General features: G+C 40.5%; 1 protein-coding gene across 4 annotated transcripts in view; it reads left to right on the top strand.

Annotated features, from left to right (window-relative positions):
• Exd2 (exonuclease 3'-5' domain containing 2) overlaps window positions 1–19004 on the top strand; it is a 43122-nt gene extending 24118 nt beyond the window's left edge. For all 4 annotated transcript variants that reach the window (XM_074067701.1, XM_074067704.1, XM_074067702.1 and 1 more), the window contains 6 exons: window positions 3517–3643; window positions 12567–12898; window positions 13969–14075; window positions 14316–14451; window positions 15753–16109; window positions 18519–19004. In XM_074067701.1, the coding sequence (XP_073923802.1) occupies window positions 3517–3643; window positions 12567–12898; window positions 13969–14075; window positions 14316–14451; window positions 15753–16109; window positions 18519–18735 (1276 nt within the window). In that variant the 3' untranslated portion in view covers window positions 18736–19004. The remainder of the gene's footprint in view (window positions 1–3516; window positions 3644–12566; window positions 12899–13968; window positions 14076–14315; window positions 14452–15752; window positions 16110–18518) is intronic.
• The last annotated feature ends 2203 nt before the right edge of the window (window positions 19005–21207 follow it).

The raw sequence follows: 21207 nt of genomic DNA, 5'->3' as shown, positions 1-21207 counted from the left end.
TAACCTTGACTCATTCTGATAAGCATTTGCATTTGTAAGGTCAAAAATGGTGTAAGTGTGCCACCACAATCATCATCGTACTTCTTGATTATTTGAATTTTAATAGTAAGCTTCATTATGGGTTTTTATTTATGTTTGTTTTTTCCTTTGTGCTGCAATGAAGATCCTTTTTGGGTGGAGTTTTTTTCTTTTTTTTTTTGTTTGGCAGTACTGGGGTTTGAACTCAGGGCCTCATGCTTACTAGGCAGGTGCTGTTCCACTTGAGCCACTCTGCCAGCCCTGTTTCTTTGTATTTGGTGTTTTCGAGATAGAGTCTCATGACCCCATCTCTGCCTCCTGAGTAGTTAGGATTACAGGGGTGAGCCACTGGTGCCCAGCATGAAGATCCTTTATGTACCTTTGTCCCTAAGATAAACTTCATAGGAGTAGGATTGCTGGATCAGAAAAGTTTCATGTTCAAGTTTTTGATAGTTATTTATTATTAAACTCTTTTTCATAAAGATTATAAAAATGTACGGTTCACAATTTTTATATGAGACTGTCTGATTGTCATGCTCCACTGGTACAAGAGATAGTTAAAATCTTTTGCAATCTGATAGATAACTATTGTTTTCTTTTTTTTTTTTTTTTTTTAAGTTCTAGCAGGGATTTATTTAAGTATAACAGGATAGAAGTAGGGAGAAATTTAAGAGAGGAAAAAGTACCTCCTTGCTAGAAATGCTGGAGTGGAAGAAAAGTTCAAAGATGGCCACCCTTTTGTGGGTTTTATATGCTCTGAACTGGGGAAATGCATGTTACCAAGTCAAAGCCTAGAAACCCCTAATCATTAGACAGTGGGTCTGGGTGGCCAAGATGGAAGCTGTTTTTTATTTTAAAACATGGAGATACGATCTTGGCTTACCCAAACACAGGGACAATAGGTGTTTTAGGTCTTTCTTTTGCTAAACATGCCTTTCATTTTTCTGTCTCTCTGTCCTTACAGACAGGTCTGCAGCAACTTAACATCTTTAAGGGGAAAGCAGATGTAGACACAGCCCCTTTTTGTCTCCCTGTTTTGTAACTGAAACATGGATGAAGGGAGGGAACTAACTGCCCTAGTACTTCTTGGTTCCAAAGTCTGAGTCTGACCCTTTTTTTTTTTTAAATTCATATGTGGATACAAGGCTTGGGTCATTTCTCCCCCCGCCCCCACCCCCTCCCTTACCACCCACTCTACCCCCTCCCTCTCCCCCCACCCCCTCAATACCCAGCAGAAACTATTTTGCCCTTATTTCTAATTTTGTTGTAGAGAGAGTATAAGCAATAATAGGCAGGAACAAGGGTTTTTGCTGGTTGAGATAAGGATAGCTATACAGGGCATTGACTCACATTGATTTCCTGTGCATGGGTGTTACCTTCTAGGTTAATTCTTTTTGATCTCACCTTTTCTCTAGTTCCTGGTCCCCTTTTCCTATTGGCCTCAGTTGCTTTTAAGGTATCTGCTTTAGTTTCTCTGCGTTAAGGGCAACAAATGCTAGCTAGTTTTTTAGGTGTCTTACCTATCCTCACCCCTCCCTTGTGTGCTCTCGCTTTTATCATGTGCTCATAGTCCAATCCCCTTGTTGTGTTTGCCCTTGATCTAATGTCCACATATGAGGGAGAACATACGATTTTTGGTCTTTTGGGCCAGGCTAACCTTACTCAGAATGATGTTCTCCAATTCCATCCATTGATCAGCGAATGATAACATTTCGTTCTTCTTCATGGCTGCATAAAATTCCATTATGTATAGATAGCACATTTTCTTAATCCATTTGTCAGTGATGGGGCATCTTGGCTGTTTCCATAACTTGGCTATTGTGAATAGTGCCGCAATAAACATGGGTGTGCAGGTGCCTCTGGAGTAACCTGTGTCACAGTCTTTTGGGTATATCCCCAAGAGTGGTATTGCTGGATTAAATGGTAGATCAATGTCTAGCTTTTTAAGTAGCCTCCAGATTTTTTTCCAGAGTGTTTGTACTAGTTTACATTCCCACCAACAGTGTAAGAGGGTTCCTTTTTCCCCCACATCCTCACCAACACCTGTTGTTGGTGGTGTTGCTAATGATGGCTATTCTAACAGGGATGAGATGGAATCTTAGTGTGGTTTTAATTTGCATTTCCTTTATTGCTAGAGATGGTGAGCATTTTTTCATGTGTGTTTTTTGGCCATTTGAATTTCTTCTTTTGAGAAAGTTCTGTTTAGTTCACTTGCCCATTTCTTTATTGGTTCATTAATTTTGGGAGAATTTAGTTTTTTAAGTTCCCTATATATTCTGGTTATCAGTCCTTTGTCTGATGTGTAGCTGGCAAATATTTTCTCCGACTCTGTGGGTGTTCTCTTCAGTTTAGAGACCATTTCTTTTGATGAACAGAAGCTTTTTAGTTTTATGAGGTCCCATTTATCTATGCTATCTCTTAGTTGCTGTACTGCTGGGGTTTCGTTGAGAAAGTTCTTACCTATACCTACTAACTCCAGAGTATTTCCTACTCTTTCCTGTATCAACTTTAGAGTTTGTGGTCTGATATTAAGATCCTTGATCCATTTTGAGTTAATCTTGGTTTAGGGTGATATACATGGATCTAGTGTTTCAGTTTTTTGCACCTTTTAATATTTATTAAAAATAATACAATTTCCCTGTCTCATCTCTCTATCCTACCTCATTTCCACCCCCCCCCAATCGACTTTGGCCCCTTTTGATCTTAAAAGATGTGTAGAGGGTGGATGGTCTGTTTTTCATAGCTGCTGCTGAGCAGAAATTGGGTGTCTGCCCTACCTAGCAAGGATCCAAAAAGTCATTTTTATATCTTATTTAGAAGGTGACAAAGGAAATTTAGTTGGCAGGAAATTCAGTTGACAGGCTACCAAGATCAGAACCAAAAGAAGTCAAGTATTTTTTTTTACTAAAAGAGAAATTAGTGAAAACCATCCTGAACTGTTTTCTTTATGGGTAAAGTTAATAGGATTCTTAAGAAGAATCATAAAAACATAAAGGAAATGTAAAGTCTGTAGGTTTAATGTATTGAAAACATCTGTCATCCACAGAAACAACATAGCAGATTGATAGCTACTATAAGATGGCAATCTGTATCCATCCATTGTCTATTTTAGATGGTGATGGTCAGGTTACAGCTACCCTCTGTGAACAGTGTTTTAGTTCCATAGTGAGTGCCTCTTGAAGGGACAACGTTGATTTTAAATCCTTTAAAATCAGGAATAAAATTTTTCAGACCTTTATGAACTTGGAGTTTTCTCTTTTTTTGTAAGAACTTAAAAGAAATAGGTTTTAATTTTGAAATGTGAGCCAAGAAGTAACATCAAACAGTTTTGAAAAATAAGCCATATGCCACAGAGTTCTCCCCACCTTTTAATAAAAATTTTTAACGTCATGTCCTGCCTTTAGTTACATGTAGAGTCGAAGCCTTATCTTAATTTAAAATTTTTAGGGCTAGACTTTTTGCCCATTTTTGATACATAATTTTATTTATCTCTTGCAGCAACAATTTACTCTCTAATGGGCTTAGCCTGAAATCACTTGCTGAGACTGTTTTGAACTTTCCCCTTGACAAGTCCCTTCTACTTCGGTGCAGCAACTGGGATGCTGAGACTCTCTCAGAAGACCAGGTACTTCTTACTTAGTAGTTGCCTCTGAAGTGTAACTGTTTTTAAAATTCTAATATTCAATTACGATGCAAAGATTGGGTGGAGATGCCTTAAAATGGACTTATTCAGGACAATGCTTACATTATTTAAATAAAAGATTAAGAGTCTCTTTTATATTTTATTTTTGAGCATTTATTATATACCAGGCATTTAAGAAAGTGTAATTTATTCATGAATATAAATGCATAAATTAAAAAAAAACCAAAACATAGTGCCAGTCATGGTTGCTGACACCTAGTGCAATCCCAGTGCTAAGAAAGTGGAGAGGAGGAATAGAGAGTTCAAGGCCAGCCTGGGCTACATAGTTCAAAGCTACATAGTGAGACCTGTCACAGCCACCCACCCCCCAAAAAAACCCATAGTGTTATAAAGCCAATTATAAGAAATAGTAAGTAATTTTTCTGCCTTACCCTCCCCATTCCTAGTTCCTCTTTCTTCTTGTCAGAGGCAACCACTTTAATTTCTTTCTGGTGATTACCATTTTGTTTCTACATTTCATCCATGTCTTACTCTTTTATTTGTGCATATTATCATTTGACTTCTAAACTGAAAATTAGGACTTAGTACTCTTGCAATTCCCCTATGCCTAAATAAGTATTTATTTCCTATCTCATCTTCCCAATATAGGTAAACTGTCATTTTATGAGGATAATACGCAGTATTTATAGCTGAGCCACGTCATAACTACAGTTACATTTTTTATTACACAACTCTTTGTTTTCCAAGGAATTATAATTGTTATTTTTGTTCGCTTAGTGTTCTAAATACCTATTAATTGTTTAAATCCAGCCTCTTCTTTTTGGTACTGAGTTTGTTTATTTATTATTTATTTTTTTGTGGTACTGGGGTTTGAACTTAGGGCCTACACCTTGAACCACTCCACTAGCCCATTTTTATGATTTTTTTTTCTTTTTTTTTTAGATAAGGTCTCTAACTATTTCCCCATGCTGGCTTTGAATGGTCATCCTCCTAATCTCTGTTTCCTGAGTAGCTAGGATTACAAGCATGAGCCACAGGTGCCCTGCTCTAAACCCTAACTCTTTACCAGAACCACAGAACTCCTCTTGGCCAGAGCCATCCATCTGGCCCTCTGCCATCCTCTCCTCTCAGGACTGACTGTACTCCAGGTCTGCTGCCCAGCTTATCCTGGAATTCTTTCACCTCTCTTCTGTGGTAGATTTCTTTCTACTAGGAATTGAATTCGGTGCACTACCACTTGAGCCTCTCCCATTTTCATTTTCTTAGCTAAGTATTTTTTTCTCCTATTTTCCATCTCTTTTTTTCCTCTGATCTCCTGGGAAATTCTATTAAGTGTACTTTATAATTTTTCTGTTGAATTTTTAATTATTTCTATCATATTTTTAAGTAATAAGAGCTTGGGATTCTCTGAGTATACATTTTCAAAATAGCTTTCTGTTTCTGTTCAATGGGTATAATATCTTAGAGCATTAGAGATTTTTGACATTTTCCTCTGCTTCCTGCATTGACTCTTTTTCATCTGAGTTCCTTTTTATAATGCTTATTTTGGTCTTTGTCTTTCATATTAAAAGCTTTTCTCAAATATTTAGAAGCTTGCTTGTCTATTTGTGTTAAGGAGACATAGAAGGCTGGTTGAACTGGGTGTGATAATATATGCCTGTAATCCTAACCCTGGGGAGGCTGAGGTAGAAGGATCATGAGTTCAAGGCCAGCCTGGGTTACAGAGCAAGTTGAGGCCATCTTGGGCTATATACTAGTCCCTGCCTCAAAAAAAAAATGTCTAGTTGGGTCCATAAACTGATGAATAGGTAAATAAAATGTGTTATAGTACTACCATGGAATATTATCAGTGATAAAAAGGATGCATGCTATAACATGGATAATTTTTTTTCTTGGGACAGTGTCTCACTATGAAGCCCAGGCTAGCTTCAAACCACACGATCCTCCTGACTCAGCCTCCCTAGGGCTGGGATTACAGGAGTGCACCCCCATGCCTGGCTCTAATATGGATGGGTATTTTTTAACTGTAATAGAACTCTGTGCCTCAAGCACATGCACATTGTTTTGTAACTGTTACTATTTGTCTCCCAATTTTTCTTCCCAAATTGAAACTGCCCCATTGAACTGCAGTCCCCCATTCCCTTGCCCTGGCCTCTGCTTGCTCTAGATGTCAACCATCAGCTGGGGACCTTCTGTTCTATCCAGGTTGAAATCTTGAGTAGGTGAGGAGGAGCTCTTCTGGCGCTGACAGTCCCTGGCTCTTTAGTGCCCAAGACCTAGGGGCTAGAGTGGCAGAGCCACAGGCTTACAGTTGTAATTTCTGAGAGCTAGGGGTCTATTGCTCCAGGCTTTAGAAGCCAGAGACTTACGGCTCCAGGCACTCAGGTTGGAGGCTTATTGCTCTGAGCTTTTACCATAGCAGCCCAGGAGCTCAGCAGCTATTGTAATCCAAGCCACAGGCAGCACCTGCCTGCTAGTGTTAATTAAGATCCCTCAGCTGGGACACTTGGCTCCTACAGAGGCTACTGTTAAAATAGTTCTCAGGCCTACAGTGCCAGGACACCTGGCTCTTGACAGCAGCTAATGTTGGACCTCTGAGGCCTACTGTCTGAGATGCTTGACCCTTAAGGTTTGGCAACTCTCTAGAACTCTTCTACTGATCAGAGCTGCAGTTTCTTGTCTCTGATTTCTTGTCTCTCAGCCTTTTCTACCTTTCTTCAGTCAGTAATACTAAGCTCTCTACCCTCTTTTTTTGCCTTTTGTGTACTTCCATCCCACATTTTCTTTTCTTTTTTTTTTCAAAACTGGTCAAGGCCTCATGCTTGCTTAGCAGGTGCTCTGCCACTTGAGCCACACTCTCAGCCCTTTTTGTTTTAGTTATTTTTCAGATAGGACTTCACGTTTTTGCTCAGAGCTAGTCTTAAACCAACATCCTCCTGATCTCTGCCTATTGAGTAGCTGGGATTACAGGTGTGTACCACCATGCCTGGCTGCACCATCCCTCATTTTCTGCTCCCTGTTATTTCTGCCCCTGCTACTTTGGAATGCTTCAGCTGCCTCTTGTTGCTACTCCTGCTGTTGCTGTTGCCTCTGCCACTGCTACAGTTCTGCTCATGCTGTCTCCTATTTGTGTTACCATCTCAGCCTGCCCTACTAATGATAAAGATCAAAAGTAGACAAGAAAAGTGCATTCAAAAAAATCTCATTGGGTGAAATGCAACATCGGGGGGCAGCAAAGGAGGGTGTCTCCTCTAACACAGGTGAATCTTGGGAGAATTATGCTAAGTGAAAAAAAACAGTCACATGGATCATGTAGTGTGTGATTACATTTATATGAAATATCCAAAATAGGTAAATCTATAGAGACAGATAATGGGTTAGTGGTTGCTGAGGGTAACTGAGTGATGACTGCTAAAGGATACAATGTGTGTTTTTAATTTTTTCTCCTTCCTCCCTTCTTCCCTTCCTTTTTTGGTGGTAATAGGGTTTGAACTCAGGGCCTTACACTTGGTAGGCAAGTGAACCACATGAACCATGCCCCAGCCCAGTATCAAATTTCTTTTTGGAGTATTGAGTGGTAGTTGCACAGCTCTGGAAGTTTATTAAAAATCATTGAACTGAAGTGAGGGCTGGGGGAGAAGGAGGGAGCAGGGGCATAGGGGAGAGATGGCCCAAACAATGTATGAACATATGAATAAATGAATAAAATTAAAAATGAAAAAAAATCATTGAACTAGACTCTTCAAATGAGTGAATTATATCAATAAAGCTGCTGCATAAAACAGTAGTTGAAGCCAGGCACCAGTGGCTCACATTGGTAACCTTTTTTCTTTCTTTTTTTTTTTCTGTTTTTTGGTGGGGGGTAGAACTGGAGTTTGAACTCAGGGCCTCACAATTGCTAGGCAGTCACTCTACCATTTGAGCCACTTCACAGCAAGTGGCTCACAGCTATAATCCTAGCTACTTGTGAGGCTGAGAGCAGTTCAAGGCTAGCCCTGGAAAAAAGTTCCAGAGCCCTCATCTCAACCAATAGCTGGTAGCATACGTGTGTCATCCCAAGCTACATGCGAGGCTGAGATTGGGAAGATCAAGGTTCCAGGCCAGCCCAGGCGAAAAAAGTTCTTGAGACCCCCATCTCAACAGGTGGGGAGTAGGCTGGGTGTAGTACTGTGTGCCTATCACTATGGCAGGAAGCATAAAATAGAAGGATGGTGGTCTAAGCTGGCCTGGTGGGAAAAACAAACAAGTAAGACCCTATCTCTAAAATAACCAGAGCAAAAAAGGGCTGGAGGCATGGCTTAAGAAGGTAGAGTGCCTGACTAGCAAGTCCTAAACCCTGAGTTCAAACCCCAGTGCTGCCCACCCCTCATAGTTGGTTGGAGATGACTTGAACATGCTATATGTGATTCTTTTTTTTTTTTTTAACAAGACAAAACAATACCCTTTTTATTTTTATTTATTTTCTTACCAGTACCCTTTTTATTTTTAAAATGCTGGTGAAATAGGTTTCCATATGACATCCCATTAAAAAAATTAAATGTAAACCAACCCGTGGATTAGTCACACTATACAGACTTCATCAGAGTGTTTACAAGTGCCTAGAATATTTACAAATGGTATCTGTTAGGTAGTAAGGTTTTTGTTGCAATTTTTTTCCAGCACATATTCCATAGTAAAAGAAAAGAGGGTGTGTTGGTGTTCTTGTATAAAAATGTGATTCTTGATTAAATATTGAATCAGGAGTCCTCAATCCTCAAACATCTGTAAAAGACATCAGGACATTTGGAGACATTAGAATGGAACTGTATTAGCTATTCTTCATGTATTATGTCATTGTTAGAGTCCTTGAATGTTGTCATTGTGTAGTAAAGTGTCCTCCTTCTTAGGAGATACAGACTGAAATGTTTGAGGTAAAGTATCATAAAAGATACAACTTTACTTTGAGATGATTCAGCTAAAAAAGTGTGATGTGTATATTATGGAGAGACAAAGCAATTATTGACAGTTGTGAATGCATATTGTCATGTTCTTTTAACTTTGCAGTGGCTTGAAAACTTTAAAAATGAAAAGTCGGGAGCAGGCCTGGTGGTTCACCCCTGTAATCCTAGCTATTTGGGAGACTGAGATTGGGAGGATCACAGTTTGAGGCCAGTCTTGGCAAATAGTTTGCGAGACCCCCATCTCCAAAATAACCAGAGCAAAATGCACTGGATGTGTGACTCAAGCGGTAGAATGTCTGTTTTGCAAGTGTAAAGCTCTGAGTTCAAACCCCAGTTCCACCAAAAAAAAAAAAAGTCGAAAATATTATTTAAAAAATAATATTTACACTTGACATTAAAAAAAATGATTATAGCACAGCCGGTTTGGCAGGGCTTTTGGACTAGGACTCCATTGTCAGTAGCTGCAGAAGTCACTAAGTGTAAGGTTTTCTAACAACTGCTTAGTTTCTCCAGAGGCGAACTCTCGTCTTCCACCCCAGAGGAAAAAGGCTGCTGCTCATGCACTGTGTCCCCACATTCAATCTGTACACTTTTCTGCAATCTCCCCTTGTTTGGGGGTGTTGGTGGGGGTACTGGGGCTTGAACTCAGGACCTCACACTTGCTAGGTAGGCACTCTGCCACTTGAGTCACCTTACTTTTTCAGGTGACGTTTTGCCTCTTCCCTGGGTGGTACCTGCTATGATCAGGTCCAGAGCCTCTGGTTACTCATTACATGAGCTAAAATTTTACCGTTTGGAGGTATGAAGGGGTAGTTGCCTGCCTCTGTGGTATGGAATCTGGAGACTTCACCTTATCCTTCTGCTTTCACAGACAACAGTGATCCATTCCGCCCTGCTTCCCTGGTCTCTCTGGCTCACACCAATGTGATTTTTGGCGTTTTGGCCACCATATATAGGCCTAGGTTTTAGCCTTCTCTTGTTTGCCAAGTTGGTTACTACTTGTTTATTCATCTAAAAGTTAGTGTCTGAAGGTTAACACTATCCTGGGACTGAGTTCTAGCAATCAAATTACCTAGGTTTGTTTTCTTTAGCAATTTCTGTTTTGTTATGACCCTGAGTTACTTCTTTGTGCCTTGTTTTTATCAGTTTTATTGAGATCTAATTCACATATAATACAATTTACCCATTTTAAAGTATACAAACCTGTGGCTTTTAGTATTTTACAGAATTGTGCATCCATCACCATACCTAATTTTAGAATATTTTTGTCACCCCCGTAAAGAAACCTCATACCCATTAGCAATCACTTCCCATCTCACCCTTAAAACCCCAGCTCTAGGCAACCACTAGTCTGCTTTCTGTCTCTCTAGATTTGCCCATTCTGGACATTTCATATAAATGGGATCATATAATATGTGATCATTTATAATTAGCCTCTTTCGTTTACCATATTTTTGTGGTTCATCCATGTAGTATTTTTCTTCCTTTCTTTTTTTTTGGTTTTGTTTTTGGTGGTACTGGGGTTTGAACTCAAGTGCTTGTGCTTGTTAGACAGGTGCTCTACCACTTGAGCCACACCTCTATCCAGCAGCCTCCCAGCCTCCTTTTTTTTGGCAGTATTGGGGTTTGAACTCAGGGCCTACACCTTGAGTCACTCCGCCTTTTTTGTGATGTTTTTTTCAAGATAGGGTATCATGAACTATTTGCCTGGGGATGGCTTTGAACCAAGATCTTCCTGATCTCTGCCTCCTGAGTAACAGGATTACAAGTGTGAGCCAGCAGTGCCTGGCTTTTCATTATACTCCATTGTATGGATATCCCGAATTTTGTTTGTACTTTCATTACTTGGTGGGGAGTTGAGCTGCTTCTACTTTTGCGTATTATCAGTAATGGCACTGTGAATACCTGTGTACAAGTTTTTATGTGAACATGTATTTTCTTTTTTCCTGAGTAGATATATCTGGGAGTAAAATTGCTGGTTTATATGATAACTTTATGTTTAACTGAAGAACTGTCAAACTGTTTTCCAAGGTAGCTGCACCATTTCATATTCTCACCAGCAGTGTATGACAATTCCACTTTTCTAGATCTTCACAATACTTGTTATGTCAGTGTTTTTTATTAGAGCCATCCTTGTAGGTGTGAAGTGGTATTTCGCTGTGGTCTTGATTTATATTTCTGTAGTAACTAATGAGTGTCTTTTCATATGCTATGGTCTATTTTCATATTTTCTTTGAAGAAATGTCTATTCAGATCTTTTGTCCATATTTTAAATATGTCATTTATCTTTTTTATTGTTGAGTTTTAAGAGTTTTTATGTATTCTTCATACTGATCCTTTATAAAATACATGATTTATAAATATTTGCTCTCATTGTCTTTTTACTTTCTCAGGAGGGTCATTAGAAACAAAGGGTTTGTTGTTTTTGGTGGGGGTTTTTTTTTGCACAATACTACAGCTCAAACTCAGGGCCTTGTACTTGCAAGACAGGTGCTCTATCATTTGAACCATCCCTTTTTGCTTTAATAATTTTTTGCCTAGGCTGGCCTAGACCTTGATCCTCCCTTATTGATTGAATGGCAGATGTGTACCACCATATCCAGCTTATTGGTTGAGGTGGGGTCTTGCTAACTTTTTGCCCATGCTCAATCCTTCTATTCTCTGGGTAGGTGGGATTACAGGCAGGAGTCACCATGCCTAGCCAAAAGTACAGAGTTTTTAATTTTGATGATTTCCAGTCACTTACTTTTTATTTATTGCTATTGCTTTCGGTGCCACATTGAAGAAATCATCACCTAACTCAAGGTCAAGATCTTATATTTTAGCTCTAAGAGTCTTAGCATTTTAACTCTTATATTTAGGTGTGTGATCCATTTTGAGTTAATTTTTGTGTGTCATGTGAGTTAGGGATCCAAATTAATTATTTTGTATGTGGACTTCCAGATATCCCAGGACTGTTTGTTAAAATTGCCTTTGTTATCATTTGAAAACAATGTGTTAAAAAGCACTCTGAACTCTTCACATTTAAGTATACTCTTTCAATGAGAGATAGTTTGCTGATAGATAAGTAGATTACTGGATCTAGGTGGAAAATTGTACCCAAAGTTGTTTTATTCCAAAAGCATAAAACATCCTTACAAATAAGTAATTTACCTAGCTTGCTTATTAAAGGTAAATTGAATGTCAATTGAAGGAAAAACTATTGATTTTACTTTGGGCTACTTTTGTTTATGACCAGCTTGAATGTTATCAGTTACTTGGAAGAATGACTTACCATTATTAAGTAAATTCTAGGAATGAGCCTTAAGATTTTTGATAAAAGGCCCATGATTAAACCCAACTTGTTCCCTTGTTTGCAGTATCTTATTAACAGGTGTGGCAGGTAATTTTTGATTTACAGTCACACAGGCCTCTTTCTGCCTCATGGATTCAGCACTGTTAGAGGATTGCTGCTCCCAAAGTGAATTTTGTGTACTTATTGTCAGCTCTCCCTCAACTTCCTCCCCTCAAACTTGAGGAAACAAACAAACAAACAAACAAAAAACCTGTTTAGCACTGTGGTAGGAAATAAAGGGCTGGGGCATGATTCAAGTGGTAGAGTGACTGGCAAGAAAGAGCAAGGCCCTGAGTTCAAACCCCACTACCTCAAAAAAAAAAAAAAAAAAAAAGGTATCAAGTAGAAAGAAACTTCACTGATTTATGTAGATTAGGATTTTCCAGCATTGAGAATAAATAATTTTACCCATTTTAGTTAAAAACAGGGAACATAGGAGTTCAATTTACAGTTTTACTATTCAATTTACTTTTGTGTACTTTCAAATTTTTCATAATAAAAAGTTTTTAAGAAGTATAAGGTACCTTGGTTATTATATATTTTGAATTAGGATCCTAAATGTTGTTAATATCTTTGTAATTGACTTTGACTTGCATTCCAGATCCCACTGATCCCTGACTTTTCTCTTCAGGTAATTTATGCTGCCAGGGATGCCCAGATTTCCGTGGCTCTCTTTCTCCATCTTCTTGGATACCCTTTCTCTAGGAATTCCTCTATGGAAGAAAACAGTGACTCCATCATCTGGAGAAAAGTCTTGGAAAATTGCCGGAATGTGGTAGACATCCCATTCAGAAGCAAAGGCATTAGCAGATTGGGAGAAGAATTTAATGGGGAAACAACAGAATTTCAGCCGAAGCCAAGAAATAAAAAGTCTAAGATTGATGAAATGGTGCCAGGCAACCACCAAGGGAGAGACCCCAGGAAACATAAAAGAAAGCCCCTGGGTGTGGGCTATTCTGCCAGGTAACTGAGTTGTTCCCGGGACCAGCTTCGTGTGGTTCAGGGAGAATGCTAGGGTCAGAAGCTCTCCAGGAGTTAGCTTTACTCTTCCCTGCCCATCAGGGACATTTGAACTCTCTTTTACTTTGTGTATTTTCTTCTTTCCTCCCCCTCTTTTTTTTGGGGGTGGGGGATACTCTACTGGGGTTTGAACTTAGGGCCTCATCTTGAGCTGCTCTACCAGCTCTTTTTTGTGATAGAATTTTTCAAGATAGTGTTTCATGAACTATTTGCCCAGGCTGGCTTTGAACCATGATCCTCCTGATCTTTACCTCCTGAGAAATGAGATTTATAGGCATGAGCCACTGGCTATTTGACAGTTGGAGTGGAAATACAGCTTTGTCACAGACACTCATGTAACCTTAGAACTGTAACTTCTCCATTTGTAAAAGGGAGTATAATTATTATTCCTTATTTGTTTCATTTGTGAAAATGAATAACATGAAGTGCCCCATATTTTTCAGGAGAAAAACATCATCAAATTTCTTGTTCATTAGGAATGATACTTAGTTTTAAGTCAATGTTTTTCTCTAGCCAATGAGAATTTTTGGTACAACTTACACCTTACTTTGTAGTGGAAGTTGGTCCCTGCAGCAAAGTGCCTTTAGGAATTGGTTGATTAAAATAAAGGAAGTTTTGCATGTGAGCAGAAACAAATTCACTTGGCCCTCATTATTTTATCTTGAATGTTAAAATTTTTAATTTACTTTGTTTAATCCAGTGATAATGGCAGTTTTCTTGTTGCTCTGTTCTTGTGTTCACAGCAGAGCTATGTAAACACTACTCAACCCACTCCCTAGGTGTTCTAAACCTTAAGTATACAAAGTAGAGACATAAATGAACTCATTTCTAGTTCTGCTTCCTAACCCACATGTAGATGGACAATTGAACCTGGTTTCTTACTGTTTGTTTTTCCATACTTGGTGGGTCTGACTCCAGTGTTGAGAATAGTTTGAGTCACTCAGAGCATGGGAAGGCACAGGTTCCTTGACCAACAGCTTTCAGTGTGATATTTCTCTCTCCCTTCCCTGCAGAAAATCACCTCTTTATGATAACTGCTTTCTCCATGCACCTGATGGACAGCCCCTCTGCACTTGTGATCGAAGAAAAGCTCAGTGGTACCTGGACAAAGGCATTGGAGGTGTGAGATTCAGTGGTCATAGGTTCTTTGTAGTTACGTGCATATGAGTACTGACAGCAGTGGGATAAGGAAGAAGGGTGGATAGAGGAAGGCAGAGAGACCTTGAGATGTTTGGGACTGAGTCGTCACACCCTAGACATAGTGTTCCCTGCCTGCACATAGCAGAGCATAGTTAAGATGGTGCTTCTTGCTAGGGAAGGAGGGGCAGCCCAGCACTGACACATTTTCTTTTCTCTTAAGAGCTGGTGAGTGAAGAGCCTTTTGTGGTCAGGCTACGGTTTGAACCTGCAGGAAGACCTGAATCCCCAAGAGACTATTACTTGATGGTTAAGGAGAACCTGTGTGTAGTGTGTGGCAAGACAGACTCCTACATTCGGTGAGTATGGCTGCCTTGGTTGTCTGCCTTAGTTGGAAACTGCCTGTGTAACCATGTGCAGAGTCCTCAGAGGCCTTGGTTGAGTTTGCCCACTGAGGCTGAGAGGCTTGGCCCCACGGGCATCCCAGTTTGCCCAAGAGCCTTGACACTCTGCCTGGCCTTCTCTAGCAGCCCCTATCCTGCCTGTTAGTGTCTGGAATGCAACAGTATTCTCAATAACCATCAGCGGTGGAGAAAGTGGCTTCCTTTTGCTCATAAGGACTGAAGAGCATTTCCTTCAGAAGTTGTGTTCTTACAATCCTCCCTTGAGGCTGTAAAACTTTCTGAGCCTTGGTATTGGTCATGGAGTTTCCCAAAGGCTGCTTTTTTTTTTTAATGTCAGAGTCTCCATACATTGAAGGTAAGGCTTCCAGCTGGGCCTGAGTGCCCACACTTTCACCTGCCCCTGCCCTATGGGGTAATCCTTCCTTCCCCTCCTCTCCCCTTCCCTTTCTCCTTTTTTCTTCTCTCTCCCTCTCTCTCTCTCTCTCTCTCCTCCTCTCTCTCTGTCTCTCTCTCTCTCTCTCTCTCTCTCTCTCTCTCTGTCTCCCTCCCTCTCTCTTTTGAGATAGGGTCTCATCATATAGCCCAAGTTGGCCTCAACTCTAATTCTCCTGCCTCAGCCTCCCGAATTCTGGAATTACAGGCGTGTGCCACCACATACCATGCCTGGCTCCAGTAATTCACTTTCCTCTTTTCTTTTCTCCCTGCAGAATGAGACAAATAGTTGTTGCTGCCAAGAATTTTTCCTGAGCGCTTAATTCTTCCTAGGAAATAATGATGAACCTTGGTGAACCAGGGAAATAATGTCAGACTAAGGGATTCCTCAGATGAAGGAAGTTAGATCGTTCAGGTCACTAGGCATCTTTCAGAGAGTTGTTTTCCAAATGTCATAGTCCATTAGAATATCTTTTTCATTTCTCTGAGACTTTTTGTCTGGGAGCATAGCCTTTTCAAAGATTGCTGTTAACCTTGGCCTGCCCCTGGCACTCGATTGAAGCTTGATGGCAGGTGGGTGATCTATACTTGCTTCAAGGAAAGAGGAACCTAAAACACAGGTAGGAAAATAAGGCAGGTAGATAGGAGTCTAATGCACAGATAGGCTGAGAGCAAAATAGGTAGTATTACCTTCATATAATCTCTATTGGATTGTGGTGCCCAAGGCTTCTCAGTGATGTTTAGGCCCAGGTTAGATTCCCAGTAACTCATCTGCTGGCTTCATGTGTGTTCTGTGTCATTGATAATGAACACTGTACCTCCAGGAAGAATGTGATTCCACATGAGTACCGGAAGCACTTCCCAATTGAGATGAAGGACCACAACTCCCATGATGTGCTGTTGCTCTGTACCTCCTGCCATGCCATTTCCAACTACTATGACAACCATCTGAAACAGCAGCTGGCCAAGGAGTTCCAGGCTCCCATTGGCTCTGAGGAAGGCTTACGCCTGCTGGAAGATCCAGAGCGCCGGCAAGTGCGTTCTGGGGCCAGGGCCCTGCTCAATGCAGAGAGCTTGCCTGTCCATCGGAAGGAGGAGCTGCTACAAGCACTCAGAGAGTTTTATAGCACAGACTCCATCACGGATGAGCTGCTTCAAGAGGCTGCCAGCCTGGAGACCAGGTACAGCCTCCATTCTGGTTGGAGGAGGGGTTGGGGAATAACCCAGGTGTAGTAATTCTCACTACTTCATGAAAATGCTTGCCAGGGAGGAGGCGTAAACCAGTGTCTAGACTTTGCTTATTATTAGCCCAGTAAGTGTCCAGTGGTTTATGATACCATGGGGGTGGAATAGAACACGCCATTTCAGAATTTCCTTTCCATAGATTTGCCTGTTATGAGATGTCTATTGTTGACATATTAAGTGCAGTCATTTTTATGATTGAGAGTTCAAATACAGCAGAGTTATATCCTATGCATTCTGTGCAGAGGTAAATCCTGAACTCAGCACATCAGATAAAAATCATAGTCCACTGATACCCCAGAATCTCTGAAGTTGCCCATGAAGTAGTATATGTGGCTTTGTGTCCGTGGCTCTTCACATGGGTTTGTGAAAACTTCAACTAGTGCTTTTCCTGTCTCATGTATACCCCAGATCTTAGCCCATCGAGTGGCAGAATTACTGTACTATTTTTTTCTTTTTTCTTTTCTTCCTTGTTTTTTTCCTCCTTTCCTACGAGCATATCATTGAATTCGTATGACATAACTGAGCATACCTAAATAAGTTTACAGGTCCTGAAGAATGACTGAGTACATGGCTCCAATGGTAAGATCTCTGAGCCACCATGCATAGTACTGCTTCCTTAGCTGAAAGAATTAATAGAAGGATTTCAGTCCAGGAAGACCCAGGGATAAATGTGAGACCCTATTAAAAAACTAAAGCAAAAAGGGCAGTGGACTGGCTCAAATGGTAGAGTACCTGACTAGAAAGCATGAGGCTCTGAGTTCAAACCTCAGAACCCCCAAAAACCAAAACAACAAAAAAACTTTATTGAAGCAAATATGTATTTCTTTATTCAAAAACTAAAGTATTGGGCTGGTAGAGTTGCTCAATTGATAGAGTGCCTGCCTAGAAAGCCTAGCAAGCCTAGTAAGCATGAGGCTCTGCGTTCAAACCCCAATACCTTGAAAAAAAAAACCAGAAACCAAAAAAACTTAAGTGTTTATTTCACACATGCTACTGGTCAATCACAGATATTGCAAATATTTACTGAACAGATATTATACACAGTACCTCTAGTACCAAGCTAATAAACTTTATATAAATTGTCTTGATTCTTATAATGACTTGATAAGGTAGGATTTAGAGTTGTTATTGATAACTGCTAATATCTCTGGATTTAAATTTTCTTTTCAAAGTTTAAAAAAGATTTATTATTGAACTTTATCCCTGTAACTATTCTGTGCAGTTCTAGAATAAATGTTATTTTCTAAGTTTCATGTTAGATACCCTGAGGTTAAAGTTAAGTGACTTGCCAAGGTCATATCACAAATTAGTGAGACTGGCTTCTTTGACTAATTCCCAACTGACTTTCCTAAAACACCTAAACCTCCCCCTATGCCACAAATCTTTCTAAAAGGCATCTTGAATTAGATAGATGGATGCTGGATTGAGACTGAGAACAGCTGTTTAGAGACAGATCAAGTTAGTGGGAAGCTCATTAGCTAAATTATAAAATATGCGCAAATATCGGGAGAGCACCTAACATCACTCAGCTAGTGGGTGCTCAGGAGGAAGGACTGAGAGTGGAGTGTGGATGTAGGGAAAGAAGATGTGGGGGCAGGTGTTTCCTTGAGAAAGGTCATCTTTATCCACTGGAGGGAAGGGAAAGCCCTGCTTAGTGGCATCAGAACAGTTTTCAAGGCCTCCTGCCTAGTCAGGGAGGAGGCAGGGATTCATCTTTCCCTTCAACAGTGCCTTTTGCACAGCTGAGCAGCCACGGGAACATTTCACTGGGTCTGAAACACTCCTTACTCCTGTGCTCTGGCATTCTTTTAGCAAGAAAAATGGCACTGAAGAAGTGGATCGCCTTGGATTTTACATTAAGGCCTTGCAGTGTTTTAAGAAACTAGGCCACATGTGCTGATTTAAAAGTCTCACATTAATACAGGGTTTGGCTCAGAATAATGAATAGCTTAGAAGAAAGGTAGGCTGCTTCCTGAGGAACCTTGAACTAAGAACAAGACCAACATTCTTCACCATCATCAGCTAGCCAGTAGAGTTCCCCTAGTGGGGCTGAGCATTATGCAGTGGCCTTCCTGTAAGTAGAACTCAAAACCCCCAAATGCTTTCAGCAGGATGTTGAACCTTACGTCCAAACTATTGAAGGGGTGTGTGTGTGGTGGGGGGGGGGAGGTAAAAGTAAGATAGAGAGGAAGAGGGAGGGAGAGAGGAAGGATGTTTTGAAAACATTAACCAGCCCTCTCAGAGTCTAACCACCTCCCATATGCCCTTGGCCTGTAGCATTTGAAGCTGTGTCTGAGACTGTCCTGTACTTTCCCTCAGGCCTTTTGCACTTCATGTTTTGGCAGGATTTCTAATGAAAACTACATTCCTCATGGGCTGAAGGTGGTGCAGCGTCACACCCAGCGTGGGCTGCGCTCCCTTATGCAGCTGGAGAGCCGTTGGCGACAGCACTTCCTGGACTCCATGCAACCCAAGCACCTGCCCCAGCAGTGGTCAGTGGACCACAACCACCAGAAGCTACTCCGAAAATATGGGGAGGACCTTCCCATCAAGCTGTTGTGATTGTGGCTTTCCACCCAGGTCAGGACAAGTGGGAAGCTGGAGCCAAGGTCAAAAAAGTCACCTCTTCCTGTTTTAATACATCATCAGTGGTCAAAGCCTGGATGACACAACTGAGAATTCTAACCTACACTAATCCCAGGGTGCTTCTGATGGAGCAAGGCAATTTTTTTTTTTTTTCCATTCTCTTCTTTATTTTTTTTTCTTTTTTTTTCATTTTTCTTTTATTATTCATATGTGCATACAAGGCTTGGTTCATTTCTCCCCCCTGCCCCCACCCCCTCCCTTACCACCCACTCCACCCCCTCCCGCTCCCCCCCCTCAATACCCAGCAGAAACTATTTTGCCCTTATCTCTAATTTTGTTGTAGAGAGAGTATAAGCAATAATAGGAAGGAACAAGGGGTTTTGCTGGTTGAGATAAGGATAGCTATACAGGGCATTGACTCACATTGATTTCCTGTGAGTGTGTGTTACCTTCTAGGTTAATTCTTTTTGATCTAACCTTTTCTCTAGTACCTGGTCCCCTTTTCCTATTGGCCTCAGTTGCTTTTAAGGTATCTGCTTTAGTTTCTCTGCGTTAAGGGCAACAAATGCTAGCTAGTTTTTTAGGCGTCTTACCTATCCTCACCCCTCCCTTGTGTGCTCTCGCTTTTATCATGTGCTCATAGTCCAATCCCCTTGTTGTGTTTGCCCTTGATCTAATGTCCACATATGAGGGAGAACATACGATTTTTGGTCTTTTGGGCCAGGCTAACCTCACTCAGAATGATGTTCTCCAATTCCATCCATTTACCAGCGAATGATAACATTTCGTTCTTCTTCATGGCTGCATAAAATTCCATTGTGTATAGATACCACATTTTCTTAATCCATTTGTCAGTGATGGGGCATCTTGGCTGTTTCCATAACTTGGCTATTGTGAATAGTGCCGCAATAAACATGGATGTGCAGGTGCCTCTGGAGTAGCAGTCTTTTGGGTATATCCCCAAGAGTGGTATTGCTGGATCAAATGGTAGATCGATGTCCAGCTTTTTAAGTAGCCTCCAAATTTTTTTCCAGAGTGGTTGTACTAGTCTACATTCCCACCAACAGTGTAAGAGGGTTCCTTTTTCCCCTGCATCCTCGCCAACACCTGTTGTTGGTGGTGTTGCTGATGATGGCTATTCTAACAGGGGTGAGGTGGAATCTTAGTGTGGTTTTAATTTGCATTTCCTTTATTGCTAGAGATGGTGAGCATTTTTTCATGTGTTTTCTGGCCATTTGAATTTCTTCTTTTGAGAAAGTTCTGTTTAGTTCACATGCCCATTTCTTTATTGGTTCATTAGTTTTGGGAGAATTTAGTTTTTTAAGTTCCCTGTATATTCTGGTTATCAGTCCTTTGTCTGATATATAATTGGCAAATATTTTCTCCCACTCTGTGGGTGTTCTCTCCAGTTTAGAGACCATTTCTTTTGATGAACAGAAGCTTTTTAGTTTTATGAGGTCCCATTTATCTATGCTATCTCTTAGTTGCTGTGCTGCTGGGGTTTCATTGAGAAAGTTCTTACCTATACCTACTAACTCCAGAGTATTTCCTGCTCTTTCTTGTATCAACTTAAGAGTTTGGGGTCTGATATTAAGATCGCAAGGCAATTTTTTAAGGGAGCTTCTGGGTTTTTTTTTTTTTTTGGTGGTGGTACTGGGTTTTGAACTCAGAGCCTTATGCTTACTAAGCAGACACTTTGCCATTTGAGCCACCTGCCAGCCCTCTGGTTTTGAATTTTAATTGGGCAGAGTCAGTATTTTGTTTCTTTTATTTCTGTAGATAAGAAAAGTCTTGGCTATTATGTTTATTCTCTCTCTTCTGCTTTCCTGGTGAAGAGGGAAAATAAACACTTCTCCTTGAAGTGACTTATCAAGATTCTCAGATGTTTGTAATAGGTGTCTGTTAATTTATCTCACTGTATTGGTTTATGTATCACAGGGGCTGTCTACTGTGTTAGTCCAGTCAGGTTACAAGTGAGATAATATTCTTCTAGAAGTTGAAGAAGTGACTAAAGATTCATTTTCCCAGTTCAACCTCATAGTTCTAATATCTCTTACTGCCCTATAATCCATCTAGTTTGGGTCCATCCCACCTCAGTCTGTTTATTTCACATACTTGAAAAAGCTCCCCTTTACACGTCCAGGACCAAAGCAGCAACTTCCTGCCATGTGCGTCATTGGGGGAATCCTTTTTTTGGAAATAAGCCTTCTGCCCAGGTGGGGCAGACAGAAGCACACACCCTCCCCCAGGAGAGCTTTGATATGCTCGCTGCTCAGCTTTTCCTTATGCTGTTTATTGTCTGATTATTGTACTTCTCCTGTCTAGAACTTGTAAGGTTTTCAGCTTAATCCTTTTCTAAAAGGAAGATTATCTTTTCTCAGACTCACTGTCAGTTCCCTTCCATGTTCCATGTTCCATCAGATTTACTCTACTGACCTTTTCTCAGCA

The sequence above is a fragment of the Castor canadensis genome, chromosome 3, assembly GCF_047511655.1.
Source record: "Castor canadensis chromosome 3, mCasCan1.hap1v2, whole genome shotgun sequence".
Lineage (NCBI taxonomy): Eukaryota > Metazoa > Chordata > Mammalia > Rodentia > Castoridae > Castor > Castor canadensis.
This window is presented reverse-complemented; position numbering and strand designations above follow the sequence as displayed.